The sequence below is a fragment of the Dinoponera quadriceps genome, unplaced genomic scaffold, assembly GCF_001313825.1.
Source record: "Dinoponera quadriceps isolate SergipeBrazil2010 unplaced genomic scaffold, ASM131382v1 scaffold46, whole genome shotgun sequence".
Lineage (NCBI taxonomy): Eukaryota > Metazoa > Arthropoda > Insecta > Hymenoptera > Formicidae > Dinoponera > Dinoponera quadriceps.
Window position 1 is genome coordinate 1,143,025 of NW_014554488.1, and position 18,658 is coordinate 1,161,682.

Here is an 18,658-nt window from a genome sequence, read left to right on the forward strand (position 1 = left end):
GAGAATAATACAATTTTTAAACCTTTTTCGTTTTTTCGATACAAAGTCGAGGACCGGCAGTCCGAGTTATATTAACATATGTATGTTAATCAATCATGCAAAAGAATTTGATGATTTTATGATTTAGCCAGAAACGAGAATAGAGAGTTAGAATTTGCCTACACAAAAATTCTGGTGAAAAATTCTGGCACTCCGACATCCCCTTATGTCCCGTACGATGTTCGTAGAGATCTCAGACAGCGTTGTTGTTGTTGTTGAATATAAAAATTACTACAAAATAACTGGAAGTTCTAACACTTTTTGCAGCATCTATCAACATAAAATATTAAATCTCGGTCCGAGATCTAACATCGTGGGCACAAATCCTACTAATACCGCATAATCGCGTGCAAATGTTGCAGAGATATCTTTTTCAAAGAAAACAATATATCAAGTATTATTACACAGCCCTACACAGACATTCTGTGAATATCTGAAAGTAAGATATTTTGGACAATTTAAAATTACAGGCATAAGATATGATCTAAAATTTTATATCTCTCTGATGTATATTTTATTAGAGAGTAGCATGCACCACCTATCATGTGTGATCACGGTAAGGGTCCGAATGAGAGAATGCATCTGCACGAGAGAATCTCACGAGAGTCGTCTTCTTCTCAATATTCATGCTCACTAATTGCTACCCGTGTAATGAATATCGAATACATTCCTCCTCCACCTAAGACAAAACCACACACAACGAATATGACGGAATGTCACTGCGGATAGGAACGATCCGTTCACGCGTTTTCTTTTTTCTTATCATACATCCTTGTAAGACCGACAAGGAGGTGGCGGCGCGCTCCAAATGCCGTTTTCTCGACAAGACGGTTTCTTCACTGGTTCCAAAGGAGTCACATAACCAGGTGAACATGTAACCTATCACAGTTTCGAGTATTCAAGTTATTCGAATAATTCAGAATAATCGTATTAAGGATTATGTAATTGCATAATATTGTACCTTTTAATCGTATACAATACTCACTTGAATATTGTCTCCCGGTTTGTACCAAAACTTGAGAGGCGCAATTCGACCGTGAGGAGGATCACCCGGATAAGGACATCTTACTTTACCTAGAATTTTCCCAAAACTAATCAATTTGTAATTTATAATTATTCGATTATTCATCCTCTCTGTCCACTCTACTGATATTAGATACTCTTATGAAGAAGAAATACACGGTTATATAACATCGGAAAAATTGATATCAATGATACAGCGGTATATAGCGATGATACAGCGGTATATAACGGAGATATAAAAGCGCTAAAATCAAGCATACAGAGTTCCAAAGTGCACTATAATGCAACCTGCCTATTTTTTTTTCTCAATACTTCTTCTCGATCTAATCATCCAGTGACTACTACTACTAATTCCCAGTATTCTCTGTTCTATTGGTTTGATAGTAATATATAATTAGATAGAAGAGATTCTATATTCAATTTATTTTTCTGGCCTTTCTGATATCAGCAAGAAAATGTTAAATCGTCGTTTAATCGTCTTTATTCTTTGCGAAATTATAAAGCAAGTAATGCAAAATCTCAGTCGTAATGGCGTACTTACATACTGGCGAGCGATGAGACCAGGTGCCATTCTCGGTGCATATGATAGACGCCTCTCCTATCAATTGATGACCCGGAGAGCAGGCAAATTTCACTAATGCGCCGACTTTGTATATTCGGCTACGATACTGCTTCTTGTTGTTGTTGGAATATCGAGTTTGCTCGATGATACGACCGCTTCGCGGCGTCTCCGGCACGGGACAAGTAATTTCTGTGAACGTTGTCGTTTATATTCGCAATATTAATTTTTCAGCAAGCAGTATGTCGAATGTATGTATATACCCAGCAAACCCAGCAGAATATAACTGTGTTGTATAAAATAGAACACACAATATAACATATTCTGTTCTGATATTTTATTAATAATGGCGTTATATAAATGCATTGTTATTCGTACGAAAACTACTATTAATAATACATGTATGTAACATACTGCTGGTACATGCGTGTTACATTTGTGTTATATTCCGTTTTTATTTATTAGAAGGATGTAACAGTTATATATGTTTGCTGGGTTAGACTTTTTGTAGAATTAAGAAATTCGGCACGGCTTGCACCTAAACAAGTCGGCATAGATCCATTCCATCTTCCGTCACTCTCGCATCTTATACTCTGCGACCCCGAGAGCTTGTGTCCCCACATACAGGTGAAACTAGCTGTTTCACCGAAAGTATTGTTGTGCTCAGTCAGCTGCAGCAAAGCATTATCAGAAATATTCATCGACGGACACTTGATTTTCTTGCAATGCGGCACATTCATTCCACCGGACCACTCGCCTGCAAAGATACCATTTCTTATCATTTAAAAACGACTCATCGCTTTCATCGCGAAAATAAACGAAAAAAAAAAAAAACAAACATTGCTTCGTACCGTTGTACTGACATGTTATACTGGAAGCACCTTCCAGTCTGTATCCCATTGGACATTCGAAAATGGCACTATGTCCCATTCGCCTGCCTTCAATGCGACTTATCAACGGTGACCCTCCCCCCGGGACAGTTAACACTGGACATTGAACATCTACTGAGACAAAATTGAAATTATATAAGACAGTCCGTTCCTTTTTATTATTTTCTTTTATAATTAAATAAGACTGTATAGTATTAACACGATGAAAATTACCAAACAATAATGTTTTCAAAATATTTATCGGCCTTATGCGACTATATGATATATATGATCCATCACACATGATTTTGGCACAAAAGGTTACAAAAGGACTCGGGGTTAAAGGGCGTATTGTTTTAGATGGAATCGGGAGTATGCCGTAGAATCGTAATAATAGACGTAGCTAAGGTGCGCGAAATGTAACAATATTATAATATTAAGGTATGATTGTTACAGTTAAAAAAAAAAATACAGCCATACCTACAACACGGACTCGTATAGAATTGGACAATCCTTTGGGCGTGGTGCACGTGTATACACCGGAATTATGCGGTTTAGCGTAATATATCGACAAACGATACTTCCAGTCTCTCTCTCGAGTAGCTATCGCCCATCCTGAAATGAGTATAAATATATATAAATAAAATAAGAATGATACGTGCGCGCGCTAATAAAAAGATAGTTTAAATAAAACGAAGTTGGACATGTATAGCCTAGAATACATTTTTTTTTCAATTTGGATGCCTCTTTGTTTTTAATATTTCAGTAATTTGTTTTTTCCGCAGCACACCCGTCAGATATCCACGGAAGCTTGAGGTCCACGTCCATTCGGGATTGCCCAGCTTCCTTGCGAAGAGGCACTCCAGATGTAGGATGCTTCCTGGGAATACGGCAAGTGCTCCGTTTGGTTCTACGGCGGCCGAACCGGTAGGTAAGCCAAAAACGATAGTCGGTGGTACGTCTTCTATTCGGATCGAGGGTCAAAATAAGAATAAAATTATATATTTAAGTATCATCCTATTTAATGCAAAAAAATTCAATGAATGTCTAAAGAAGACCGTCGTCCGAATGACGCTCGTGAGGCTACTTGACAACTTATTGGACAACATCATTGGTGTTCTTCTTTTTTTTCTTCTAATATTAACGTTATATATACGAACAATAATATTAGTGATTGATAAAAACATAACAATATAGCGACGCACCGGTGTAATTAGAGATAGCCGTGGTAGGCACGCAATTAGGTAGCTTCCCGTTCCACGTGCCATTGCGGCAGTGTAGCAACGAGTCGCCGATGAACTTATATTTACCCAATTCCCGACATCGCAGCGTAACGCGTTCGTTGTGAAGTACACTAATTTTGTCTACCTAAAAACATATTCGGTTGAAAGATTCGAAGCTTTGTTTCTCAAAGAAAGGTGATTGTTATTTATTAATTTTTTTTTTTTCGAAAGCGACGTTGGCAAAAATTGCAAAGTTTATAATTAACAATTTCGTCGCCGCCGCCGACAATGATGATAATGAAAAGCATTAGAATTTAACTTACAGATATAGTGATCTTTTTATACGTAACGATCATAAGGGGATGAAGGCCTTCCAATTTACATCCTCGCGGTAGCATCTCAGTGGTGGTGATGGTTGCGGTGGTGGTGATACCTGCAGCAAACATACATACGATGAGTAATTGATGAGAGGAGGGGAGGGGAGGGTCTAATTAAATCCGTGCCTTTTAATTCGCGCATGTTCGCATATACGCTTCCGAAGATTGATTGGTTGATTGATGTATTTTACATACCGGCTTGTGTAGATCGATCGCGGGAGCAGATCAGCGCGTGATATTAACGAAACTAAATGCTATTTTACTATTATATTCTGTCCACGCGCTCAATCAAAAAGTAGCACATGCTTGCTTCTGTCTCGAATTCATCTAAGAGATAATCGAAAGATTAACCCTTCGAATAAACGAAAGAGTAGAGATGAGTTATTAGTAACGACAACAACAATAACAACAATAAGAAAATAAGTAAATTAATATTGAGATTCGTCTGGAATTGGAACAAAAGTTGCTTTTAGAAATCTTTTGTGTATATTGAGCAGGAGGGAAGAAATTTAATTCAGGCAACGAGTGCTTTACGTATGATTAATTGATGCCGTTTACGTTTCTCGTCGCGAAATATTCACGCACCGTTTTCTATATATTTCAAGTGACAATCTATCGCCTTAATAAAATCACGATTGTGAGTGAAAAGCGCGATCTGAGGATGCGCGGATATAAGAAATAATATCCTTTCGAACGTTTCGGTAATCTCACTAGAATCGTCGTAAAACTCAAATCAATATATTTAACAAATTTGGTACGTTGGTAAGTATAGTTACGCACGTACCGCGTGTAAGTTGGCTGCGCTCGCACAGGCAGCTATTGACGAACAGAAGCAACGTCGCTATTGCGATATGTGCACACGTTCGCCACGTTCTTCTTCTTCTTCCTGAAGTTCGGAGGCTCGGCATATTGCTTCTCCAGGATGATCGCAGTCGCGTGGATCATGATTAATGATGATGACGGAGAAGGAAGAGGATGCTAACGCAGGTAATAAAGCGAACACATAATCGCACCTTGTCGCTCGATTTATCACGTCCCACGATATCATTCATTATCTCACACTATGAGAACAGCAGAGATACTTTCACGTCGCACGTAAACGTTCTCGAAAGCGATTATTTAGATTTGGAGCTGGCGAAAGCGACGCATTGGCAACAACGTCGATACTAAACATCTATAATCTGCGGAGGTGGTAGTTGAGACTCGCCATCTATTTCGAGGAGTGCGCATGCGGCCACCCTTATTTTCTCCATCCTTTTCCTCCCCTCTCTCTCTCTCTCTCTATTGCTATCACTTAAGTCCCAGAATTTCACTTGGTCCATATGTTAGACTTTTTGCAGCTGTATAGTATGTACTGAGTGACCTGATTTCAAGATATAAAATAATTGACGTCATATTTATATGATACTGTTATTCATACAGTTTATCACACAAATGACTATGTAAATTTCCAAGAAATCGTTAACGAGTATAAATTTGTTGATATATAAAACATAAAAAAAAATTATTGTTTCATTTAATCACGGAGTTATCATTCGCGAGTACCGGTCGATCGGCAACTTTACCTGTGAACTTGGCAAACGTAGCGTCTTTCATCAACTTCAAGTGCGATGCTGTAACATGTAGCAAAGTGGCCCATTGTAAAACAATAATGAATTTGTCGTTTGTATGTAAAATTTTCTCGACCATATAGAAGAGAGCTTTCATCTTTTATATAATTGCTACTTCAGCCAATTCTATCAATTCCTGATGACTAAGTTGTGTAATCTCAGACTTTGCTGTATCAGGATACAATTCTTCTGTAGTATCTTTTATTGCATCTTTTAATTCAGGTTTTTCCGTAATGTTCATATTATATGCTTTACGATGCTTATTTATTTATCTCTGTCTCTCAGACAAAATATTTCAAGTTAACAAAGATATTCACCAACTCTTAATAGGTTATCTTCTGTTAATATACTCACGTATTGCACGTGCCTAGTTTGCAGACAGTTTTGTATCATTCACGATTTTCGCGAAGCGGTTTTAATCTTAGTCAGTTTCCATAACAAATTAGGAAGCTCCAGAAATATCAATATGAGAGAGCGACACTGCCGTTCAATGTTAGAACTTCAATATGTCAGTTTCTGTTGATAAGAGTGGATAACACAATAACAAATGATCCATAGTGGTTAATTTAAGTTTCTGGAGTTCGGTAAGTTACCAAGGTCCATTAGTTTCCGAGAATCGGTAAGTTACCAGGGTCCACAACATTTCAGATGTCGGTAAATTACCAGGATCGCTAAATTGTAAGGGATCGATAATTTACCAGGGTCGAAAAGTTTCCGGGGACGGTAAGTTTTTTTATTCTGCATCGCGGAGGCAAAGTGAGATTCCAGGATTCCAATTTTTGAACAAATTCAACTAAGGATGATACTTCATATTTACCAATAACATATGAACTACTATATTCTCGAAGCAATAGATGTCAATATTTTGATTTGATCCGTGTTTGATTACGAATACCTTGTGTAATCTCAAAAATCTGAAGTAGCTTGGCATCAAGAATTGCAAAAATATTAACTACTGGTACTTAGACAAAATATCAGGAGAGCTTACGGAGTTATTTGATATCTCAGGTTGTGAAAAAATCACTGAGAGAGGATTGGAGGCACTGTATAGAATGTCCAATCAGAAGAAATTGATTGTTAGAAATTGAAACAAATCTTTTGCATCAGAGCTAACTTGTATGATGTTAGAAGATTGTACGTCTGGCTTCATTTGTGAGAATCTGTGGAAATATCAAAAACGTAATGTTAATTGAGAGTCACTTGTGATAAGATAACAATTTGCAGTAAATATTTCACAGAAAGACTCACCTCTATTTATACGCATTATATACTATTTGTATAATTCCAACTATGGTGTAAATCAACTGTCATTATTTGAATATTAAAGTAAATAAAACATTAGGTAGTAAAAAGTAACACAAGTAGGTAGTAAAAGTAAGTTGTTTCAAGATATTAACTTCTTTCCAATTAATTTAACATTCAATGTTTCTTCATAAAATATAATTTAGCTGAATTAATAACACCATGTATCATATCATTTTCATTACTACAATGAAGTTTAATATGTTCTAAAAAAGATGATATTTCATCCAAATGTGCTTGCAATTTATTACCTTCCGGACGTTTTCCCTTACAAAAGATAAACACATGTGTCGCTCCATAGTCTTCTTAAGATCAAGAACTGTCGTATCATGTGGCGGAAGCCATGGTGAAACAAAAATTATATTATTAGGATGATTGATCAATTCAAATAGACAAGTATATTAATGATAAATTATTATAAACATCTCAAACATTAACGCAANTGTTACGGTGCAAATACCAAAAGTTGTTAAATATTAGGGTAAATCTCCACAGCATTGGGTAGGTGTAATACTATCACGCAGTCCGCTCGAGGCATATTTCCACTGTCCTGTAAGCTTTCTGAACACTTTTACGAATACTTTTTCAATACTGATAAATCCAAATCTCGTTGACATGGACGAAATGTAATGTTACTAGTGATAATATAATTTCTCCGTTATGACTTTAATACATCATCAATTATTTGTAGACAGTACTTATAGAAAGCAAGCGTTGTCTCTAAAATTGCAACTGAAAGAATTGTTGGCGCATTGTCTGAGCCCTTGACAAGATTACATAAATAATTCATAAGATATTCATACATGAAGAACACATCATGATACAATTCGATGTTTCTGATTGGTCCTTCCTTCTTTCTAGGGATGTTTCAATGGACAATTCGTTATTCACATTAAAGTGAAGTTTTCCGCAAAAGTTAGCCCTCTGTGAAGCATATTTCATCACATTTTATTTCCGCGTAACATATTTGCACCCGCGTTGCTTCGAAATAGCATTGTTTCTAGTACGGAAAGTAACTAAATTCTCGAATAATAACGTTGTTATTTACTTATTGCGAGTTACCAACTTTTTTTTTCACTCACTTATTCAAAATTGAATAAAGAATCGAAATATGTAAACATTATTGTTGTAACTGATTGAGAAGTACATGTAATTTCTAATCGTTTATAATTGCGTGCAGTTCGCGCCTCTGCGCGTCGATGTAAACAAATGAACGTTGTTATTTAGCAATTGCGAGTTACCAACTTTTTCTTTCACTCATTTATTCGAAATTGAATAAGGAATCGAAATATGTAATCATTATTGTCGTAACTGATTGAGAAGTACATGTAATTTCTAATCGTTTATAATCGCGTCAAGTTCGCGCCGCTGCGCCTCGATATAAACAAATGAACGTTGTTATTTACAAATTGCGAGATACCAACTTTTTTTTCACTCCTTTATTCGAAATTGAATAAGGAATCGAAATATGTAAACATTATTGTCGTAACTGATTGAGAAGTACATGTAATTTCTAATCGTTTATAATCGATTTCAGTTCGCGCAGCTGCGCGTCGATGTAAACAAATGATCGTTGTTATTTACCTGTTGCGAGTTACCAACTTTTTTTTTCACTCATTTATTCGAAATTGAATAAGGAATCGAAATATGTAAACATTATTGTCGTAACTGATTGAGAAGTACATATAATTTCTAATCGTTTATAATCGCCTCCAGTTCAGTCATATACGTGGGCCGATCACTAAGCTCGCCAAGCTGACGTACCTCGGTGTGGTAAGCCGTCATTCAAGCATCCCGAAGCCCATCGAGTTTTTCACGACGATCGCTTGTGTTTCACAGTGGATCGGTGAGATCTTCGGCTATCCGGAATTCGGTTCTCGGTCCAACTGGAAGAAATTCGTGTCGAATTTATTCTGCCAGAATGCGGCACCCACGCAATTCATCTGTAGCAATCTTCTGTTCTTGGTAGCGGGATTTAGCCGCGCGGAGTTAAATACGGTGAGATAAAAGGGAGACATATAATACGTTTCCGTATCTATCTTCCACCTTGCATCACTTCCATTTGCATCTTTAATCGACTTTCGTTTCCTTGAATAGGAGAACTTGACGGTAATTATAGGCCACGTGCCCGCTGGTGCCTTCTGGAAACAGCTCGTTCATTATGGGCAAGGATATATTAACGCAGGTAAAGTGGTAATTAATAAACAAGAGGAGTAAATGGCTTTTAAGTCATTTACACGTGTTACTTCTCGAATACAGATTTGCTAAATTAAAAAAATTATTACATATCCGGATGTATAATATCATGTATAACTCATTACATATAATTTATATATAATTATATGTAACTCTCTCTCTCTCTCTCTCTAGATATATATATATATAAGAATTAATTATTACCCAAACCTGCTAAAGTGAGAGATTATGTGAGAATAAAATTCATGGTAACGCTCGTGTTGAAAAAGCTGCAAAATGTTTCAGGACACTTTAGACAATACGATTACGCCGATAACGAGAAAAATTTGCGCAAATATAATTCAAGGATACCTCCAGATTATCAATTGGGAAACATTACAACACCGATCGCTCTCTTCAGCAGCAACAACGATTGGCTGGCAACTACGAAAGTATGTACAAATTATAACAAAACAATTATAACAAAAAGACATATCTTGAAAATTAAATTCCGTCTTCCGTTTTGAGCAAGCGATGTAAGAATTTATCACGCTAATATTCACTTCTAATTATACATTAATTCTCTAATTACAAGAGTGATCAAGCTGTCTTGTTTAAGGATGTGGAACTTCTGGTCGCAAGGCTAAACAGTGTCGTGCTTCATCACAAAATTCCCATGTACACCTTTAATCACTACGACTTCATATGGGGTAAGTCTTCCTTACAGACGGTGTCCCGACCTATCTTGCTGTTGTCCCAATATCAATAGCGGACTCGTTCCTTTGTCTCCGGAGCGCTAACGACAGAGTTACAAAGAGACACAATAAAAACGTATAACGAATCGGTCTAATTTATTGTTATTATTAATGTCATTAATACGTTGCGTTTACATATGTATATATGTATAGTCTGTACTTGTCTAATCCACTTGCCGCGTCCGACGTAGCACTGTCGAAGAAATCCGCATCTAACGCAAAGTATAACTTCGATTAGTGTGTTCCAACATGAAAACCGCTCCCCCTTCCCTCTCTCATTCTCTCTTTCTTTCTCCTTCTCTCACTCTCTCTCTTTCTTTCTCTATATATACATTTATACAAACTCCGTCTTATCGATCACTTCGCGATTGCAATTTCTCGCGCGATGGGCCAGCTTATAATTATAAACTTATACCTCTCCTCTTTCTCCCTAATCGCACTTGAGCAGCGCCCGTAAAAGATCGTCCGTTTGCGAAAACGTCCTGCCGATGAGCCGCGGCACGCTCATCCTGGAAGAAACGGACATTTCACCCCAAAATTGCGGCTGATGCTTGAAGCGATTAATCCCGATTTCTCTCGTGTGCTCCGAATCTTTCACGCGATCCGAGTTATGTGTATAATGTGGTAATCTAAGTTAACTTACACCTTAATCGTTTATGTCTCGTTAAAGTTACCCATGCGGAAGTATGAATGAGCTAGAGCTTTTACGAACAGTTCTACCATCATGTGCGACTTGTGGCTGATTATCGTACGTTGCGTGAAAAGACGTGTGAAAAGACTTCAGATTTTCTTGTGACGCTACGTTTTTTCCAGATGATGTCAACGTGTTATAAAGATAGTGATATAAATATCAAATACAATTTTCTTTCTTAACTTAATCACACTTTGACGCGACTTTTTTTTGTTTTAAAGTTACGCCATTTTTTTTCAGACCGGAGAAAACTGAAAGTGACTCAATCGCACCACAGGACGTCGCACAGATACTCGAAATTGCTCGCCGAGCTGAGACCGCATATAATGTATAATAATGTACATAGTTTTATATCGCATGATATGTATTAGTTTATGTTAGAATAGGTCGGATGGAAATTGCCGGGGAACTTCCCGCGCGATTGATGCAAAAAATTTATGAATCGTCTTCGATCACAGTGAAACTTCATTTGCCGAAACTGAAAATAAATGGAATTTCACCGTGTCCATGCATCGTCTACGCGTTGTGCACCGGTGAAAAATTGCGCACAAACTATATAATCAATATTATTTGAGCTCACGCGTTGGCCACTCGAGGTCACCCGAAATGATCTATCCTCACAGTAAAAACATCTCGATCTTCTCTAATTAGTTTCCATAAAATTCTCGACGATACATAAATCTCTTCGAACAACGAATCTCCATAATATTAGCGTAATTATAAAATATGTGTGTGTGTGTAGATAATATAATCACACTACGTGTCATCTCAATGTTACAACAATCATAATTTCATATTTTTATATTTTAACGAGATAATATATCGCGATAGGAGATCCTGCGAGACTATGTAGCAGCGGATACGATAGAATTAAAGCTAAAGTGTAGTACCTCTTCCACCACCACGCGATCAGGCGCAACTGTCGTATCCCCGAATGAAAATCGTCAGATGTAAATTGTGACAGCAATAAAGCAAAGGAAAAAAGCTTTAATTAAATCTGCGAATGCTTCCTTTTACATTGATTATATATCCCATTTTCCAGATTTTTTTTAAACAGACGTTGGTCTTAAAGCGAAAATTTTTTAAGAAATTCGAAGTGTCAATTCTCAAACGTAAATTCTTGAAGGAAAATGAAAAGCAAAACGTACAACGTTTGGCAATTTTATTTTTAAAAATACGGGAAATACGACTTTGTTCAATAAGGATGCGTTGACTTGAAAAAAAAGTTGCGTGGTCACTTTGAATAACTTTAAGAAAACGTACGAGCTTTAAACAGAACGAAGTCACGTTTGTGGTGGAGCGCGAGGTAACTGACGAATTCCTTTGCACGTAGGGATTACTTTTATTTGTAACACTTCAAGGAACAGAATCACATCTCTTCGTGTCACTGAGATTATCGTTGGCTACTGGTCGTAACCGTTCGCACGATGCAGGATGTATTCGAGAAGCAATAATTCCTGTCGAGAACGCAAGTTAAGTCTTATAAAAATACTATCAACGGCAATATATATATATAATATAACGTATCGATACAATTTTCCAATATGCAATCATTCAGTAATAATATTACGAGGCCATCATTAATAAGTCGGCAACATACGCGTAACATTTTGTCGTCACGGACGAAGAAAGGAGTCCGTACTCGTTAACACTCGCGAAACAAGAGATATTCCATTAATTCCATTAATTCTATCAGACTTTTCTCCTTGAGTTCCTCAGTGAAGACAAATTGTGTGCATCTCATCAATTTATATCTCATTTAGATCATATAACAAATCCTAAAGTATAAGCGTCCCTTTTGCTTTTTTGATATCTTGTACTCTATAACAATTAAAAATGCAACCACTCGTCTCAATTATCTATAAATATTATATATATATATATTTTTAGTCAATAATTGTCTTACTGTAGCGCATGTGTGCATATGCATGCATATGTGTGTGTGTGTGTGTGTATATATCCTTGTCAACGTTGAAATAAAAACAGTCTCTTGCCAATTTACAGACAGAAATAATATGTTAGAAACACAACATTTTCTTCAATGTGAAACTAAGCGCGTTGAAAACGCTGAAGCTGTATTACAATTGCTATTGCAATATATGTGTGTATTGCAGTTAGTGTGAAATACGAAACTCATTAGCATTGTGAAGAAGAAGAAGAATGTGAGCGTGGAAAATTTGTTACATATAAAGAAGACGGATTTATAGGGTCAATTTAAGTTTACATAATCATATGATAGGCTAACCGAGGGAATGATGTATGTGTGTGTGTGTGTTGAAATTATATTGTACTATAAATGTCACTTCTCTATCGGCTTTTACAGTAATTAATATATTACAGATACCTACAATTCCGATATTTCTTTTTATTCTCTTAAACTCTCGTTATACGCCAGGGCTACGCGCGTCATCCGTACTGTGGAATATTTTTTGACACTATATATATATATATATATATATATATATATATGTATGTATGTATATATGTATGTACATGCATAAATATATAATATATACACACATTATGTACACACTCAGAGGGACGTTCCAAAAAAATAACCGGTTGTCGCATTTCGCATGTTTCGTCGAATATGAATGGGTGAGGAGAAAATTATTATATATCAACTCAGATCTCGGACGATAAATTGAGATAAACGAATTTATAAATCGTGCCCTTCTACGAGCACATGAGGAGATTTCACATTTCTTCGATCATTATCTCGGACACGCCCATGGTGTGTACATTCAAATCCGGCAATCGACCCGATAAACGTCAGACGAGAACGAAACGAAGAGCAAGCTTGCGATTCCCGTTGAAAAATGTCCGTGAGAAAATTAAATTATTACATGAAAAAGTACACCTGTGTGTGTGGTGTTCAAAGGCGACGAAAATCTCTGACGTTAATCGGTAACACACTCTTAATGTTCATTTTTAGTCGTGTGACGCGCACGTGTTCGGTCTCTCTCTCTCTCTCTCTCTCTCTCTCTCTTTCTCTCTTATCTACGCGTGTGATCTATAAAAAGATCCCACATATCGGAAAGTATGTAGATGATTGACTCTTATGCTACTTTCCTATGTTTATATTTCATACATTACTCGCTCGCGCGGAGCTCTAATAATTTATATAATTCCCTTACTTTCGGAACATATCTCCAGGATATCCGAATCTCCGAGGATGCAAAATGCAGGCAACGGAAAGTCACGTAATCTTAACGACGTAGAAAATACGAAGTATGCGTTTAAATTAAAAGAACAACTATGATACACGCTCGATCTTTCTTTTTTTTTTTCTTCACGCGCGTCCTCGGTTTTGCTTGCAAATTATCGCAGGGGAGAAACAGATTGTTCGCTCAGATATCCGAGATCGTCGAGAAATCCGCGAGTATAAATCTAACTGTATTTATATTTTTACTGTTGTTATTGTTGTTGTAAATGCATGTGTAACAAAAGCATACGAATACATGGAAAGTTCACGATTGAAAAAACAGGATCTCCGGGCGACGTAACTCTCTCTCTCTCTCTCTCTCTCTCTCTCTCTCTCTTTCTCTCTCTCTCACCTAATAAAAAGAGACTCATTCTAATCCTTGGAAAAAGTACAAAATACAAAGTATGGAATTCCTCCAGCGACTTTGCGTCGCTGTGCATACTGTGTCCGGTCGATCTAGCAGTCTTTGTCGTCACGCGAAATGCCGCGCTCCACTAATTCAATGGAAAGACACAATTCTCGTCCGAAGATACGCAGTGAGCTTAACGCTTCACTCGAGTGTCTGTCCTAAAGTAAGTTCAACCGCGGTATATAGTGCCGAAAATCAACAATACAAAGGGGGGTATGTATATCACTCTCTCCCTTTCTCTCTCTTTCTCTCGATATCGTATCTATAAAATCGTCAGCGCTAAGGATCCCTTTTACTTAGAAACACCTTTTTATTTAGTTACTCGCTCTCTCACATCACTCACATTCTCCTCGTCCTTATATATAAAAAAATAGCGGATCGACAATAGTTGCCGTAGTTCGTATAAAATAACAGCAGCCTTTGCAACAATTAACTTTACGGTGGATAACACGGTAGAGCTCTCAATTGATTCGCTATATTACGATTAGGAATTCGCGCACCGCGCGTTCTCTCGATAGAAGAGAAAAGAGAAACGGAAGAAAGGGGACTCAATTGTTGAATCGTGAAACGACTTCTGTGTGTGTGCGTGTGTGTATGTGTGTGCTCACTCGCGCACCAAGTAAAGACGAGAGGTAAACGAGAAGAAATAGAAATTTTAATGAACGCGGAGTAGAAAAAATTACGTAACGTTCCGCAACGTAATACTCGTATCGTACAATGTGTGTGTGTGTGTGTGTGTGTGTGTGTGTACGACATTAGACACATTAAAACATTGAATGTTGGCACCATATTCTCTAACGTATGATATCTCTTTATTATAACGCAAATCGCGCACGCGTGCAACGCTTTTATAGAGAAACTCTCCTAACGAGACTCGCCATCTGGGCAAAATATCGCGGTGTCGATTGTTGCTTTAAGATAGTGCGAGTATATACTGGAACCAAGTTACCTCTCTTCGTGTATGTGTGTGTGTGTGTGTGTATTCCCAGCATTGAGAGAATGTGAAAAGAACTACAAGATTCGTTACACATATATTTATTCTTCTCTCTTTTTTTCTTTTTTTTCATGCGTGTGATGTAATTTGGTAATCTTTGCCTTCGTCTCGTTAATACTTTTTAATCGTATGTGTATTCCTATACGCTCTAATAAAGCGTTTCCCTCCATTTACGATGGCTCGCCGCGAATCTCGAACTTGGCGGCTTGGATCGATCGGCGACCCCCTCTCGTGAAATCTCACCGATGCGTTATCAGAAAACAGAAGAGACACCGTCCCCGTCGCATTAGTCACCGGAATCGAAAGTTCCGCGTGATATCTCTAAATACGTAGGTACTACGAGAGCGTGTATACTCTCTCGGTCTATTCGTATAATTTCGCCTCTCTGTCATATCTCTGAATCTGAATCTCGAATCGTTCGCTCCATTGTTTGTAAAGACGCTAAAAACGCTTTTATCACCCAGGTATCGGTCTTGTTTACTCTCGTTAATTTTCCATCGCAGGTCAGGTATTATTAATCTAGCTAGAAACACGTCCACGCGGCGCTTAGCTATACACAGCTCTACACAGTTTAACACCTGCGCATCTGTCAACATGTATCGAGATTTGTTGCGATTATATTTTAGAATAAGGTTAGAGCTGATGCTTTACACATTGCACGTCTTATTTATTAGAATTTATATAAATAGTCAAGGAATACTGTGCACAATGATCTATGTAACTTTAACGATAAGAAGATAAACTAGTCTTAGTACTCCAACTGCCAGTTGTTCGTTTGCTCGATATATACTTTGAAAAACTATAAAAATTGTACTAATCGCTAGGAATATCGGTATATCCCCCCCTCTCTCTCTTTCCCTCCCTCCGTCTCGCACATGGACGAGGAATATACACTTTCGATGTAGCTAAATGTGTAAATACGATTCTAAAGCTGCGTTGTGGAGTAAGAAATATTTCAAAATACGTTCTCTACAAGTGAAAAACCACGTTTCCGTAGAAAATTGTTTTTTCTGCACATCTTTGTTGTCCTAAGTGAGTGACAATTTGTCGATAACAAAAGGAAACTTGTAGTTTACTCGCTTGTTACATGTGCTGGTCCTGCGATCTAGAAAATAATTACGATAATAACGGTTAGTCGATTTAATTCGTGATTAGGGATGTTTGTATGAAAGCGACGACTCGTTTACAGTCACTACTCACTAATCATTTGCGCGAGATTCAGCGAAAAAGTTCACGCGTAAAAGCTATCCTTCGTCCCCACAATCTTGCTTTTAAGACATAAGTCAAATTAACCAACCGCAATCGTTTATTAGAATAATTGATCGTAGTTGGCCAATTTGCTTACTGCTCACGTCTTAAAGCAAGATTGTGGAGCAAAGGGCTACTCAACGAAAAGAGGAGAGGATATTATGTCTATGTTTGTGATATCAATTCTTCCGCAATGTACCTAAATCTACAACTCGCAATATTGTGTTTTTAAAATAGCGGTTATAATAGTTAGAACATTTCCGGCTCTTTTATCGAACGTAATCATATAGGAAGAAATAATCAGTCGCATTAATACTTGGAAATGTCGATTCGCTGCGCAAAAATGAGACGAAATTGTACGAAAGTGAAAGGATTGACAGTTGAAAAAGGAAAAAAAAAAGAACGAAGTATTTAATCCAGCGCGTGTACGTCGTTGACTCTCTTCAACGCACGGTGTTGCAAATAAACATATTAATATGAGTAACGTTACAGTACCCCCGCGGTTCTCAACCGCGACGGGAACAAGTTGAAAGGTGAAGATGTACCTGACCACTTCGACTGATCCTTTCACTTTCGTAAAATCCCTTTTTTCATTCATTTTTGCGCAGCGAACCGACATTTCCAAGTATTAACACGACTGATCATTCTTTCCATATGATTACGTTCGATGAAAAAAAGTGCCAGAAATATCCTAACTATATTAGAATCGCCGTTCCAAATACAATATTACAAGTTTTAGATTAGTCACATTGTGGAAGAATCGATACTAGATACAGACGCATATCCTCTCCTCTTTTCGTCGAGTTGGTTTTATTCGTTTTCGCTGGATCTCGCGTAAAACATTAGCGAGCAGTAATTAGAAACGAGACATTGTTTTTATACAGATATTCCTAATCATGAATTAAGTCGACCAGCCGATCACTTTTTATTGGTCACTTTTTAGATCGAAGGTCTAGCACATAATAATAGAAGCGAATTGTAAACTCCAAAAGCATTTCCTTTTGTTATCGAGAAATTATCACACACTTGGGACAGCGAAGAAGCAGTAAAAATAATTTTCCATGGAAACGTGGTTTTTCACTTGAAGGAACGTATTCCGAAATATCATTTACTCCACAACGCAGCTGTGGAATTGTGTATTTACATATTTAGCTACATTCGTAAAACATTGGCGAAGCAGTCAGGTACGTCTTCATCTTTCAGCTCGTTTTCGCTGCGGCTCAGAGCCGCGGGGACGCTGTAACGTTACCCATATTAATTTATGTTTATTTGCAGCACCATGTGTAAAAGAGAAACGGTCAACTTAACGACGTATACGCTGAATTAAATACTTCGTTCTTTATTTTTCCTCTTCCGACTATACGTGACTCGAGGACGTTCATACACACACACGGTCCGACGGTATCGGCAGGTCTCTCGAGTCGTTTCTACAAAAATGTGTATCGCAAGCGATCGAGTCGGGGTGTGATCTCACTTGGGAAAAAGGCAAGCTCGATTCTCCCCGGCTCAATGCAGTGGAAGGCAAAATATCTGCTTCAGGAGGCCTTTCCTCGGATTCTCGTCCTCCATGTCATCGTAATCGTGCTCGTCGTAATTGCTAACGATCGCGTTATTATTGCCTGGGCTGTAAGTTACGTCTGTGATACTCAGAGAACGGGAGCACGCCGGGCTTTCGTATCGGAACGGGAAGGGCGGCGGTAGCCGATGATGCTCATTATAATTATTGTCGTTCTCATTCTCCTCCGAATACGTCATTAGAAACACGTTATTGTGATAACCTTGATTGCTCGAGCCGACCGGTATTAGGGGATCGATACGAAGTTTCGCGAGTCTGTCATGCAACTCGTACATGTATTGCTGCTGCTGTTGGTGCAGCTGCAGCTGCAGCTGGTGATCTTGATTGTGACGCTGCACAATGAGAAGCGGTTCTTGTCACACGCAGTCTTCCAGTGACATCAGTAGAGGATTCACATACTCGAAGCCGTCGAACTCACTCTGATCGATTTTCTCAATTACCCTCCTGAAAGTTTTTGTTTTTCTCATCTGAATATCACGCGGGACATTTACATTCGACGATACAACGTGTCAATGTTCAAAGTATTCCAGAGTTTAAACAAGTATACGTGAGAAACTGCCTTTCTTTCACAGATCTCTCAAAATTTTTCGAAATTAATCGAGC

At 37.8% G+C, this 18,658-nt stretch overlaps 4 protein-coding genes across 18 annotated transcripts in view; 1 reads left to right on the forward strand and 3 right to left on the reverse strand.

Annotated features, from left to right (window-relative positions):
* On the reverse strand, nt 1–7,419 carry LOC106751243 (locomotion-related protein Hikaru genki). Of its 11 annotated transcripts, none has more exons than XM_014632116.1 (15): nt 7,254–7,419; nt 6,689–6,860; nt 6,294–6,371; nt 6,055–6,216; nt 5,656–5,974; nt 4,875–5,453; nt 4,037–4,146; nt 3,696–3,858; nt 3,281–3,454; nt 2,971–3,105; nt 2,473–2,625; nt 2,160–2,378; nt 1,604–1,813; nt 1,025–1,113; nt 1–918 (listed from the first exon to the last, which is right to left on the reverse strand). In XM_014632116.1, exons 6-15 carry the CDS (start codon nt 4,996–4,998, stop codon nt 802–804), a joined length of 1,494 nt encoding a protein of 497 aa, XP_014487602.1. In that variant the 5' UTR covers nt 4,999–5,453; nt 5,656–5,974; nt 6,055–6,216; nt 6,294–6,371; nt 6,689–6,860; nt 7,254–7,419; the 3' UTR covers nt 1–801. The 11 variants fall into 11 exon arrangements, with proteins under 11 accessions (XP_014487602.1, XP_014487624.1, XP_014487617.1 ...); XM_014632138.1 differs by adding an exon at nt 6,949–6,988 and having other exon boundaries at nt 6,055–6,371; XM_014632131.1 differs by lacking the exon at nt 6,294–6,371.
* On the forward strand, nt 5,047–16,879 carry LOC106750577 (gastric triacylglycerol lipase-like). Its single transcript, XM_014631022.1, has 6 exons — nt 5,047–5,077; nt 5,513–5,532; nt 8,719–9,000; nt 9,100–9,187; nt 9,484–9,629; nt 9,797–16,879. The coding sequence occupies exons 1-6, from the start codon at nt 5,047–5,049 to the stop codon at nt 9,944–9,946; spliced, it is 717 nt and encodes a 238-aa protein (XP_014486508.1). The 3' UTR covers nt 9,947–16,879.
* Nucleotides 15,257–18,412, reverse strand: LOC106750984. Its single transcript, XM_014631708.1, has one exon. It carries the CDS (start codon nt 18,328–18,330, stop codon nt 17,986–17,988), a length of 345 nt encoding a protein of 114 aa, XP_014487194.1. The 5' UTR covers nt 18,331–18,412; the 3' UTR covers nt 15,257–17,985.
* LOC106750958 (atypical protein kinase C) overlaps nt 18,326–18,658 on the reverse strand; it is a 19,555-nt gene continuing 19,222 nt past the window's right edge. For all 5 annotated transcript variants that reach the window (XM_014631672.1, XM_014631690.1, XM_014631693.1 and 2 more), the window contains one exon: nt 18,326–18,499. In XM_014631672.1, the coding sequence (XP_014487158.1) occupies nt 18,412–18,499 (88 nt within the window). In that variant the 3' untranslated portion in view covers nt 18,326–18,411. The remainder of the gene's footprint in view (nt 18,500–18,658) is intronic.

Bases quoted from the DNA above. Each gene is read 5' to 3' on its own strand.
- LOC106751243 (XM_014632131.1), bottom strand. From the start codon at position 4,998: ATGCCGAGCCTCCGAACTTCAGGAAGAAGAAGAAGAACGTGGCGAACG. The intron at 4,147-4,874 runs GTACGTGCGTAA...TGTTTGCTGCAG, and splicing joins GCGCAGCCAACTTACACGCG to GTATCACCACCACCGCAACC. The intron at 2,626-2,970 runs GTATGGCTGTAT...ATTTTGTCTCAG, and splicing joins TATACGAGTCCGTGTTGTAG to TAGATGTTCAATGTCCAGTG.
- LOC106750577 (XM_014631022.1), top strand. From the start codon at position 5,047: ATGACGGAGAAGGAAGAGGATGCTAACGCAG. The intron at 5,078-5,512 runs GTAATAAAGCGA...TTATTCATACAG, and splicing joins GGAAGAGGATGCTAACGCAG to TTTATCACACAAATGACTAT. The intron at 9,001-9,099 runs GTGAGATAAAAG...TTCCTTGAATAG, and splicing joins GCCGCGCGGAGTTAAATACG to GAGAACTTGACGGTAATTAT.
- LOC106750984 (XM_014631708.1), bottom strand. From the start codon at position 18,330: ATGTACGAGTTGCATGACAGACTCGCGAAACTTCGTATCGATCCCCTA.